The sequence below is a fragment of the Salvelinus fontinalis genome, chromosome 8, assembly GCF_029448725.1.
Source record: "Salvelinus fontinalis isolate EN_2023a chromosome 8, ASM2944872v1, whole genome shotgun sequence".
Taxonomy (NCBI): Eukaryota; Metazoa; Chordata; class Actinopteri; order Salmoniformes; family Salmonidae; genus Salvelinus; species Salvelinus fontinalis.
Window position 1 is genome coordinate 17,296,763 of NC_074672.1, and position 12,537 is coordinate 17,309,299.

Here is a 12,537-nt window from a genome sequence, read left to right on the forward strand (position 1 = left end):
TGGGGGTTAGGATTATCGCTTTTCGTGTTCACGGCGGACCTTGATTTAATAGCAATACAATTAAGGCACGCGGTGAATGCCAAGAGAGGAATCACGTTAACGTCGATCCAAATAATTGAAGTGATTGTATTTTAGGCAATCAAACAAAACATATCAACATAGTTACTTCAGGGGTAAGAAACATAGTTGTAGGCTATGAGCTCTGGTGATCAAACACGGGAAAAGTATATTGACACATTATTTGACTTAATCCATTAGCCTTGGTTTGATGTGCTGTGAATTATGTAGGCCTACAGTTCTGTTTGTTTTTATGGATCATGGATTCAAAACTAAATAAAATGTGTTTTGGGTTTGGGACTATACCATTGGTTTCATCAGAGAGAGTACAAGTATCTTGTGTGTTTTTGACCCAGGTCTGAAATGGCAACATCCATACTTCAGGCACCACTCTCTCATCTAACAAACAACGTGGGTCGTCGTCATTCCCCCCCCCCCCCCCCAAAGGGAAACAGGCTGCTGTAGATGCAGACATTGCTACTTTTCACTCACAATGGAACAAACCAAAAACACTTACAATAGATAGTATACCTTTAATAATGACCATGATCAAATCTAAGAATGTGATAGTGACCTTTGATACAACGCATATTAAATTCAGGGGTGACTTAAACATTTGTTTTCTTACATTTTTATATATTCTCATGAATGAATAATTTCCAATACATAAATCTGATTCCTTCAAATCACACTCCCCTCTGTCTTTCGCATACAGACATACACAGTACAGCAAGCAGGTCCCGGAAAAAAAGAAAAATCACACAGATACCATATATACTATTCTCTGGCTTTTCATACACTTGACATTAAATCAGTCAAATTAATTTTAAGATGACATATTTGAGGCGTTCTCAGTTAGCATTGCCGGTACATTAAAGCTTAACATTTCTGAGGATGAATTGGAAGGGTTATATCTATGCTTTAATTCTGTTAAGAAAGGACAAGGATAAGAAACAGAGTGACAGGGCTATCTTGATTTTAAAAGCAGTACATGCTACATTTGTCCCCAAAATGACTTAGACCCCTGTTTACCCCAGTTGTTGGAATGATGGGGTACAGAGAAAAGTAACAGCTATGATTTAAAATAACAAGGAGAAAGACAACATAATAGTATTGTCCGGCTAAGAACTTGAGCTCAGACAGTTTACATTTCCACCCCATCAAGAAAAAAGAAAGGGACCTCCTTTGAGAGCGGATGTTCTAAACATCTTTCCCCTGAATCTTTTTGCTGACACAATTGAGTTACAGTACAGCAAATAAAGTTTAATTGACACTGTTGTCAGAAATAAAGTGTTAAGGCTCCACTGAAAAAAAGAAATGAAAATAAAACATCTTGTATCTCTTCTTCAACAATTTGTTGTCACAACAGTGTTAAGCCAAGTGATACATTATTTCAAAAATATTTCTTTTTTTAAACATTAACATTTTCTAATGTCACAGCCTTTCACATTATATGCATCATTTGCAGAAGCTTTTCACATCTTCTACCAAGCCACAAGACCACCCTCACATGGACAAGAAGGGCATAACAGAACAGTTTATTTTGATTATGCAAAATAAAACTGGCCAAGTACAGTTATCAAACATTTGTCAAGATTCAGTTAATTGTCACATTCACTCTTCCTAAATGAGAACAACCAATACAAGCACTTAACGTTTCTCCAACACTCACACCACCACAAGTTGAACAGTCACTGAATATCAGCAGCATGTTAGATTTTTTTGAAAGAAGTGCAGATATTTGTTACTCATAGTTAAGGATGTGAGTGTGGAAGTATAGCAAATAAAGACCTGCCAGGCTAAAAATACAGAAAGAAAGAAAACAAAAAAGGATGAAGCAATTTGATTAATGGAAACTGACTTCATCCCTGCGCACGACTTAGAGACTTGGGAACCGGACCAGAAGCAGTGTGGCTCAAAGTTTGATGTGGGCCAAAATAAATAGGAGTTGACAATTTCTTTATGTCCTCTTTTTTCCATTATCTAAATTCCATTATGTCCATCCAAGTATAACCATTGATCAAGCTATAAGGAGCATTCTTCTATTGTGGTTTACTTCGGTTTTGGCGTTCCTTGGGTGGGGAGAAATAACAAAAGTGTTACCATTAGAAAAACTTCACTGAATAAAAATCTTCCACTCCCCCTACAATGGTTTATTATTTCCTGAGAGACATAGGGAACAATGTCTTGATGGGTAGAAGCCGGATAAAAGGTGAAACACTCAGAAAAGGTTCTTTACCTGATCAAGTCGGGACCCTCTCTGTATTGGAGCTGGCTCATAGGTCTGTTGAAAGAAGTAAGAGGCATTTAGGGATGGTTACACCTCCTGCACAAAAAAATAAGAACAGCAAACAAATACAAAACGGTAGACATTTGGTCTGTGATGGGACAAATCAAGTAATACAAAACTCAGGTTGTCCCAATATTTTTAAAACATCCCTATGTAAAGGAGATATACACTGCATTTGGAAAGTATTCAGACCCCTTCCCCTTTTCCACATTTTGTTACGATACAGCCAAACGTTTTCCTCAATTAACATTGAATACCCCATAATTACAAAGCAAAGTTTTTTAAAAGTCGAATATACACTACCGTTCAAAAGTTGAGTGTCTAGTTTGAGAAACAGATGCCTCAGAAGTCTTCAACTGGCAGCTTCATGAAATAGTACCTGCAAAACACCTGCCTCAACGTCAACAATGAAGAGGCGACTCCGGGATACTGGCCTTCTAGGCAGAGTTCCTCTGTTCCTCTCTTTTGCCCATCTTAATCTTTTCTTTTTATTGGCCAGACTGCCACGATGGCCAGCATCCCAGAGTCGCCTCCTCATTGTTGACATTGAGGCTGGTGTTTTGCAGGTACTATTTCATGAAGCTGCCAGTTGAGGACTTGTGAGGCATCTGTTTCTCAAACTAGACACTCTAATGTACTTGTTCTCTTGCTAAGTTGTGCACCGGGGCCTCCCACTCGTTCTATTCTGGTTAGAGCCAGTTTGCGCTGTTCTGTGAAGGGAGTAGTACACAGCGTTGTACGAGATCTTCAGTTTCTTGGCAATTTCTCGCATGGAATAGCCTTCATTTCTCAGAACAAGAATAGACTGAAGAGCTTCAGAAGGTCTTTGTTTCTGGCCATTTTGAGCCTGTAATCAAACCCACAAATGCTGACGCTCCAGATACTCAACTAGTCTAAAGAAGGCCAGTTTTATTGCTTCTTTAAATCAGAACAACAATTTTCTGCTGTGCTAACAATTGCAAAAGGGTTTTCCAATGATCAATTAGCCTTTTAAAATGATAAACTTAGATTAGCTAACAACATGCCTTTGGAATACAGGAGTGATGGTTGCTGATAATAGGCCTCTGTACACCTATGTAGATACTCCATACAAAAAGAAACTGCCGTTTCCAGCTACAATAGTCATTTACAACATTAACAATGTCTACACTGTATTTCTGATCAATTTGATGTTATTTTAATGGCCAATTTTTTTGTTGCTTTTCTTTCAAAAACAAGGACATTTCTAAGTGACCCCAAACGTTTGAACGGTAGTGTATATAGATTGTTATACATACCTTATTTACAAAAGTATTCAGACCCTTTGCTATGAGACTTGAAATTGAGCTCAGGTGCATCCTGTTTCCATTGATCATCCTTGAGATGTTTCTACAACTTGATTGGAGTCCACCTGTGGTAAATTAAATTGATTGGACATGATTTGGGAAAGCACACACCTGTCTATATAAAAAGGTCCCACAGTTGACAGTGCATGTCAGAGCAAAAACCAAGCCATGAGGTCGAAGGAATTGTCTGTAGAGCTCCGAGACAGGATTGTGTGGAGGCACAGATCTGGGGATGGTACCAAAACATTTCTGCAACATTGAAGGTCCCCAAGAACACAGTGGCCTCCATCATTCTTAAAATGGTAGAAGTTTGCAACCACCAAGACTCGTCCTAGAACTGGGCGCCCGGCCAAACTGAGCAATCGGGGTAGAAGGGCCTTGGTCAGGGAGGTGACCAAGAACCCGATGGTCACTCTGACAGAGCTCCAGAGTTCCTCTGTGGAGATGGGAGAATCTTACAGAAGGACAACCATCTCTGCAGCACTCCATCAATCAGGCCTTGATGGTAATGGCCAGACGGAAGCCACTCCTGAGAAAAAGGCACATGACAGCCGCTTGGAGTTTGCCAAAAGGCACCAAGGACGCTTAGACAATGAGAAACAAGACTGAACTCTTCACCCTAATTGCCAAGCACCACATCTGAAAGAAACCTGGCACCATCCCTACAGTGAAGCATGGTGGTGGCAGCATCATGTTGTGGGGATATTTTTTAGCAGCCGGGAGGTACAGAGAGATCCTTGATGAAAACCTGCTCCAGAGAGCTCAGGACCTCAGACTGGGGCAAAGGTTCACCTTCCAACAGTACAACAACCCTAAGCACACAGCCAAGACAATGCAGGAGTGCCTTCGAGACAAGTCACTGAATGTCCTTGAGTGGCCCAGCCAGAGCCCTGACTTGAAACCAATCTCTGGAGAGACCTGAAAATAGCTGTGCAGCGATGCTCCCCACCCAACCTGACAGAGCTTGAGAGGATCTGTTGCGAACAATGGGAGAAACTCCCCAAATACAGATGTGCCAAGCTTGTAGCATCATACCTAAAACTTGAGACTGGAATCACTACCAAAAGGTGCTTCAAAGGGTCTGTATACTTTTGTAAATGTGATATTTCATTTATTTCATACATTTGCTAGAATTTCCCCCCAAAACAGGTTTTGCTTTGTCATTATGAGGTAGTGTGTAGATTGATGAGTAAAAAAAACAACTATTTTATAAATCTTAGAATAAGGCTGTACTGTAACAAAATGTGGAAAAGTTAATGGCTTTGAATAAAAAAAAATTGGGGGGGGGGGGTCTTTACAAAAATGGATGAAACCTCTGTGGTCAGTTAGTTTAGTATCTTTGTGATCAACAAGAGACAGTAATTATGATTACCTTTCTGACAACCTCCTCTTCTTCCTGTCTCTTCTCATAGTGGGAGAAGTCATCAAAGATGGAGGTGGTGTGTTTGTAAGTGGCGATGATCTTGAGCACCTGCTTAGCCTTCTCCAGAGGGACCTCTTGAGTGTCCCTAGAGTTGGTCACCGGCTTGTTGTCGTTGTTTTCCAGCCTGATGTGCCTCAGCTGGCTATTAGGCACGTCTTTCACAAACAGCCAGTCCACGTCAAACTTGCCTTTCCACTTGTCCTGCGCCCAAACGCCAGCACTGGTGCCGTAGTCCACGGGCGAGAGCATCTCTGCCACGCCACAGAAGTGGCCGCTGCCATTGACGCTGAACAGCAAATAGACAGGGCCTTTGGCATTGATGGCACGGAAGGCTGAGTCCAGACGCTTGTTACCGTGCTCTGTGCTGCACCAGATGGAGTACTTGATGGAACGGTGGATGTCGTCCTCAGAGTAGCTCTTGATGATGAACACGCGGCCGTTCTTCAGGTTCCAGTCAAACTCCTTAGGGTTGTAGCTGTGGGCAGCCCGCAGATTATCCAGAACCGGGTGGTTCTCTAGACCTGGGCCAGAACCTGGAGGCACACCTCCACCCCCACCACTAGAGGAACCGCTGTTGTCCATGCTGCCACCACCGTAGCCTGGGTTACGGTTGCGTGGAGCAACCCAGCGGGTCTGAGGGGGTGGGGCTGAGTTGTGGTTCTGGTATGACTGTGGGGGGGGCGGGCCCATGGTCATCTGCTGCACAAGGGACTGGGCAGATTGAACAGACTGCTGAGTGGGAGGGGGGAGCCCGTGGGGGAGGTGGGATTGGCCATGAGAGTGGAGCTGCTGCTGGTGGTGGGACAGTGGAGGGGCCACTTTGCTTATAGACCCCTTGTTATCCCATGTCCCAATGTCCATGTTGTGTTTGATGGGTGGTGGTGGCAGGGCTCCCCCCATGGGCATGCCTGGCTTGGGCTTCAGCTGCTGTGGCTTGGCTGGTTTGCTGGCGATAGCAGCCCAGGATGTGGGCTTAGGAGGGGGCATGCCAATTGGTGTTCCACCATTGCCTGTAGAAACAGCCTGAGCCACAGCACCACCACCGATCACAGAGCCCACACTCTTCACGCCTGAGCCATTGCCCGACACATCCCCACCTATCTTCAGCCCCAGCATCCCCTGCTCCAGGCTGTTCATGCCTGGTGCCTTGCTCAGAGTGTCACTGTGGAACCCTGTCTGACCATCAGGGACTAGTGTGCCCCCCAGGGAGCTGGGAGGGTAGCTGTAGCTGCCACCATAAGCTGAACTCTGAGTCTGCTGGCCTTGAGACCCACTGGTACCCCAGGTGGAGAAGGCTGGGTTCTCAGGGAAAAAGTTAAACCTATGTGGGTAGATGCTGCTGCCAAGCCCCCCAGGCTGGCCAAAAACGGTGTCATGCATAAAGTGGTGGTCTCCATTGCTAAGGGGCGCATAGGGGGTCAGGTAAGGGATCGGGGGGTCGCCACCGGTCGACCAAGGGGCCTCGCTCAGGGGGTAGGGGAATCCAATGGAGGGGGCATAGTAGCTGGACAGGTAAGGGTCAGTCATGGATTGGTAGCTGTTGTTCTAGAGAAAAAAAGGAGTGTAAATACAATTTTGAAATCCTGATATATCAACATGACCTACCACCAAACTCCAATGACCGTTAGCTTATACCCCAAAAACTCTGATTTTAGGACCAAAGGGCCATGCGTGCAGTGCTTAAGGCATCATCAGTAATTATGCAAATGTGTAACAATAGCAGCTAACAACGTAGCCAAGCAAACGTCCCGTCTTCCTGTGAGACAATATTGAGTTGTGGTCCTTTTATTTTTTTACATTTTTTTTAATGTTCTAATTCAGACACAGACATTTCAAAAGTCACTTACCTGATTGGATTGGCCAGTGAGATAGGGCTCAAAGTCATTATCATGGACAGTTTCCTTCTGGTGGAGTGAGCCATTTTGCACTGAAACCGGAAAGACTGATAGTAGGGTTATTTATCACTGTGTGTCAAATAGACAGACACACATGTACATGTCTTTCTCCTTCATTCAATAAAAATATATACATGCTGAGAAGACCATAGAAATCTGATGTTAGCAATGTTGTTCTGCAGTCAGTACTGATTAACGCTTGGGTGTGTAAAAGCTGAAAGACATAAAATGCATAACAAGACATGCATCACTGACATAAGACAGCACTGTATTTACACCGCAGGTGCATTGTTTGTAACTCAGTCCGTGCATGGTCAGTGCTTGCAACCGGCAACCAGCTGAGCTACCTAACTAGTCAAAAATGATTTAGCTAACATTAACTACAGTGATCTTACCTTTAGCGTCTTGTCCTTTTGAATTCTTCATTCCCGAGTAATTGGTTAACATGTAAAAGAGAGATCTGTTTTAGCTGTCTAATTAACATCCAAAACAAACTCGCTGAAAATTAGAAGTTCGCTTACATTAACGTTAGTTACCTAACTTTACTAGCTAGCCAACAACCAGTTTCCTAGCTAACTAAACACATTGCGTTAGCACAGAACCACAACTTACTAGAGCTGGTAAACCGCTGAAACTGAGCCTGACAATATTAATAAGGAGAATACATGTGAAATACATAACGTTAGGTTTTTAGCAAACCACATAGCTAGCCAACGTTAACTAGCTAGGAACGAAACGTGGCGATTGCTTCAAATTATTATTGGTATAAACAGTCTGATTCATTACGTGTTAGCTAGCTGCTAACCTGCTAACTATAGTGGGGTTAACGTTAGCTAGCTAGATGGAATCACATCTCAGCAATTGGTGGATTGGGCGCACAACCAACCACCTTTCCTAAATGCAAGGCCTTGAGTCGACGCTGAGTTGATTTTTTCCGGGAAATACAGTCTGCCTACCTGAGGGTCAATACTTGTAGCAGACATAATTCATGAAGCAAGCCACTGGATTTGTGTAGAGCGTTTAAATTAGACGCGTTCCCTCAAAACCTGCGTTTTATTCGTATCCCAGTACAGTAGCTAGCAAGCTAATCAGCAAGATGTTTTCCTTCGTTACGGTCAGCAGCAAGCTAACTCAAACTACTGTTCCAAGGCTCAATTCTGCCAGTCCCCCTATGTTTACGTAAATCCAATTTGGAGATAGTCCTGGTGGTTTCAAAGGGTCCACTGTTAGGATTAATCAAATGTATTTTTGCTTTTTTTCCCCTTATCCACCAAATTGCAGTTATTGTGCTGATGGCCCTGTTCACTTCCCCCAATAGCAGGTTCATCCGGGGTCTAAATGAAGGGGATTGACGTCAGCGGCACACCAGGCGCGGTGCCTCAACGACAAAACGTCGGAAGTCATGCAACTTCAATAGGAGGACTGCGGTAATCGCGTTTCAGAAATATGACTTGTGATCTTTAATGTTCTGCCGCGATGACGAGTCAGCGCGCTAACCAATCCAACGGAAGAGTGATGGGGACATTCTGAAAAGGGACGATTTATTTGGGGCACAATCTACTAGAATTAAGGTATTAAGGCTTTCATAATAACATTTAAAACCTTCACACTAGAGGAAATACTCTCAATAGCAATTTAGATGTCATGTACATTATCTTGATGACTGTTACTACAAATATTCTGTATTAAACATTGCACTGAAGCCATTTACAGTAGTGATCTTTTTTTCCCCTTCCACTCACACTTTTTAAAGACTCTGTTGTGTTTCTCACAAACATTAAGTTATATCTTGGTTATAAGTGTTTCATATAGAGAATGTAAAGCTGTATGTATTTATTATAGGCTCCAAGTAGACCTACAGCCCTGCAATCATTTTATAATATTCAGATTTGATGGACTGAACTCTTGAGTCGGGACTTGAATAATAGCCAGTGATACTCAATGATACTCAGTGGTTAACATGCAATTTAAAAAAAATCAATAGCAAGGCAAGTAAATGAGGAATATGAGTCAAAACATACCTGCACACATTGGCTAACAGAAAAGCACAGTTTATTCAAATAAAATTCACTTAAAGATACAGTCAGGGTCTTTTTTCCATCAGTGGCATGCAAATTCGAACAAAATTCAGAGGTAGGACTAAAAAATGTGAAGATGCTTTTTTACATGACAACCCCTGACTTTAGATAATTTCTATCACAATATTGAAGATTATTAATAAAATGTCTTTATTTTCCTCTGCTATCTGGAATTTAATGTATGAACTGCACACACACGCACACACACAGGCACGCTCATACCTTCACATAGGTCCAAATCCTAACTATAAATCTGTATACATAACTTTGATAATTTGCACATGACTCAAATGTTCATGCAAATCTTCCATTAACATCAATGTAGGACACACAATTATAGGGTTTGGTCCATTTTCAACAGTATGTGTAAATGCATATTTTTACAGAGTGACACTGACATATAGATTCAATGGTTGTAAAGATGGGGAGAGGTCTGGCCGTAATAAAGAGATGCTCTGCTTTTCTGAAACCAGACTCCAAAAAGCAAGTTCTGCAGGCTCTAGTTTTGTCTAATCTTGATTATTTTTCAGTCGTGTGGTCCAGTGCTGCAAGAAAAGACATAGTTAACCTGCAGCTGGCTCAAAACAGAGTAGCATGTTTTGCTCTTAATTGTAATCAGAGGGCTAATATAAATAAACTCAGCAAAAAAAGAAACGTCCCTTTTTCAGGACACTGTCTTTCAAAAATAATTCGTAAAAATCCAAATAACTTCACAGATCTTCATTGTAAAGGGTTTAAACACTGTTTCCCATGCTTGTTCAATGAACCATAAACAATTAATGAACATGCACCTGTGGAACGGTCGTCAAGACACTAACAGCTTACAGACGGTAGGCAAATAAGGTCTCAGTTATGAAAACTTAGGACACTAAAGAGGCCTTTCTATTGACTCTGAAAAACACCAAAAGAAAGATGCGGAACGCACAATCCCTCCATCAGTGCTCAGACTGTCCGCAATAGGCTGAGAGAGGCTGGACTGAGGGCTTGTAGGCCTGTTGTAAGGCAGGTCCTCACCAGACATCACTGGCAACAACGTCGCTTATGGGCACAAACCCACCGTCGCTGGATCAGCCACGACTGGCAAAAAGTGATCTTCACTGACGAGTTGCCGTTTTGTCTCACCAGGGGTGATGGTCGGATTCGCGTTTATCATCGAAGGAATGAGCGTTACACCGAGGCCTGTACTCTCCAGCGGAATCGATTTGGAGGTGGAGGGTCCGTCATGGTCTGGGGCGGTGTGTCACAGCATCATCGGACTGAGCTTGTTGTCATTGCAGGCAATTTCAAAGCTGAGTGTTACAGGGAAGACATCTTCCTCCCTCATGTGGTACCTTTCCTGTAGGCTCATCCTGACATGACCCTCCAGCATGACAGTGCCACCAGCTATACTGCTCGTTCTGTGCGTGATTTCCTGCAAGACAGGAATGTCAGTGTTCTGCCATGGCCAGCGAAGAGCCCTGATCGCAATCCCATTGAGCATGTCTGGGACCTGTTGGATCGGAGGGTAAGGGCTAGGGCCATTCCCCCCAGGAATGTCCGGGAACTTGCAGGTGCCTTGGTGGAAGAGTGGGGTAACATCTCACAGCAAGAACTGGCAAATCTGGTGCAGTCCATGAGGAGATGCACTGGAGTACTTAATGCAGCTGGTGGCCACACCAGATATGGACTGTTACTTTTGATTTTGACCCCCCCCCCCCCCCCCACTTTGTTCAGGGACACATTATTCCATTTATGTTAGTCACATGTCTGTGGAACTTGCTCAGTTTATGAGTATGAGTTGACAGTGAGAGGACGTTAATTTCTTTGCTGAGTTTACTATGTATGCCAGTTACTCTTGGCTACGAGTTGAGGAGACCCTGACTCCATAACTTCTTCTTTTTATAAGAAACAATGTGTTGAAAATCCCAAATTGTTACACACAGCTCTGACACACATACTTATCCCACCAGACATGCCACCAGGGGTCTTTTGACAGTCCCCAAATCCAGAACAAATTCAAGAAAGTGTACCGTATTATATAGACCCCTAATTGCATGGAACTTCCTTCACCTGTGCTTTTGCCTACTCTATTGCCAGACTAGGGCATAGTAATTCCCCTACTCCGATGCTCTGCTAGGTGTGGCGCTAAGGACGCGCTACACTGCACTAGTGTAACACGCCAGTAGTTTTTGGTGCTGGTGGAAGGGACAGTGCATAAACGTTTAGTAGCCTATATGTGCACAGGACCAAGAACATTTTTGTCTCAGTGATATTTTCTCAAAAACAAATATTTGTCCATTCTTTCCACCCAAATTGTTCACTTTCAAGCAACCCTCACCTGGGGTCATACATAAACATTGTATAGGCCCACAGTACCTAAAATAACTGGTTCCTATATTGTGGACCATGGAAGTACTAAAAAGGCAAGTCCAACTCATATTGAAGTCTATAACCCAAACAGGAAAACGCTGGCACAGAAATACCCGCGCACGCCATTGTGCACGTGTTTAGGTGGAGCTGAAGGACATCGCCAGTCAATAGGCCAGGTTGGAATCGTGGTGATGATTTGTCAGCACTTTTGTCAAACGGCAGTTCTATGACTGTGACACAGTAAAATACATCATAATAGCTATTTGTTTTCATCCAGTAATGTGATAACGCAGCCTGATCAACCAAATTATGACCCATCCTTGGTGATTACAAAGCATTAGGCTACCACTCATATTGCTAAAATAAACAGCAAACCTGGTTTCAAAAAACAGATGAAGCAACACCTCGTGGCACAACACATCTCCCCTGTTTGACCTAGATAGTTTGTGAATATGCATTGATATGTAGGCTACGTGTGCCTTTTTAAAAAATGTATGTAGTTCTGTCTTTGAGCTGTTCTTGTCTATTGATGTTCTGTATTATGTCATTCTGTATTATGCTTTGTGTTTTGTGTGGACCTCAGGAAGAGTAGCTGCTGCTTTTGCAACAGCTAATGGGGATCCCAATAAAATTCCAAATACCAAAAATACAACAAATACCATTCCCTGTACACTGATACATGTTATGTCAGAAGTATCAGTAGTTTTCTGATTGTACCTGTACTGACCTACTGTGTAGCCTGCAGGGGGCCACTCTGTTGTTTCTCCTCTCTTGCCAACTAACTTACTTATGGAATTGTCATGCCAAACAGCTTGACAATGACAATGGAGTAGGCAAAAGCACAAACTGACCTGGGACCAGGCTAGTATTGACCATAACTGCACTGAACTGTTGGTGTAGGCTAGTATGCATTAAGAGAGTGCCGGGAGGCTGAGGAATTGTGTTTTGGTGCAGTGTGGGAATGTCTTCTGTTTCAGTGACTGGAGATGTGATTTCACTCTTCCAAAGTAGGTATTTCACTCACTCGTTCCTCTTCTGCCCTCCTTGCTTGTCAGTCATTTTCAACCCACTTGCAAGCCTTTACTTATAGTCTGTAAATCAAAACATGATGGTAAAGTAA

At 43.0% G+C, this 12,537-nt stretch overlaps 2 protein-coding genes across 4 annotated transcripts in view; both read right to left on the bottom strand.

Annotated features, from left to right (window-relative positions):
• Positions 1-570: 570 nt before the first annotated feature.
• On the bottom strand, positions 571-8,350 carry LOC129860756 (YTH domain-containing family protein 1-like). Of its 3 annotated transcripts, XR_008760408.1 has the most exons (7): positions 7,947-8,350; positions 7,386-7,410; positions 6,943-7,037; positions 5,045-6,640; positions 3,625-3,737; positions 2,297-2,341; positions 2,087-2,129 (listed from the first exon to the last, which is right to left on the bottom strand). XR_008760408.1 is itself a non-coding variant. In XM_055931467.1 (6 exons), exons 1-6 carry the CDS (start codon positions 7,971-7,973, stop codon positions 2,100-2,102), a joined length of 1,803 nt encoding a protein of 600 aa, XP_055787442.1. In that variant the 5' UTR covers positions 7,974-8,349; the 3' UTR covers positions 571-2,099. The 3 variants fall into 3 exon arrangements, 2 of the variants coding, with proteins under 2 accessions (XP_055787442.1, XP_055787441.1); XM_055931467.1 differs by lacking the exon at positions 3,625-3,737 and having other exon boundaries at positions 571-2,129; positions 6,943-7,022; positions 7,947-8,349; XM_055931466.1 differs by lacking the exon at positions 3,625-3,737 and having other exon boundaries at positions 571-2,129; positions 7,947-8,349.
• A 675-nt stretch (positions 8,351-9,025) lies between these two features.
• LOC129860757 (sodium/potassium-transporting ATPase subunit beta-1-interacting protein 3-like) overlaps positions 9,026-12,537 on the bottom strand; it is a gene marked incomplete in the record, with an annotated part of 7,055 nt that continues 3,543 nt past the window's right edge. Inside the window, 1 exon segment of the mRNA XM_055931468.1 lies at positions 9,026-12,508.

What these genes read in the sequence shown, in the direction of transcription:
- LOC129860756 (XM_055931466.1), bottom strand. Translation starts at nt 7,973, where the DNA reads ATGTCTGCTACAAGTATTGACCCTCAG. An exon ending in AAAAGGACAAGACGCTAAAG is followed by an intron (nt 7,038 to 7,385) that starts GTAAGATCACTG and finishes CCCTACTATCAG; the next exon opens with TCTTTCCGGTTTCAGTGCAA. An exon ending in TCACTGGCCAATCCAATCAG is followed by an intron (nt 6,641 to 6,942) that starts GTAAGTGACTTT and finishes TTTTTTCTCTAG; the next exon opens with AACAACAGCTACCAATCCAT.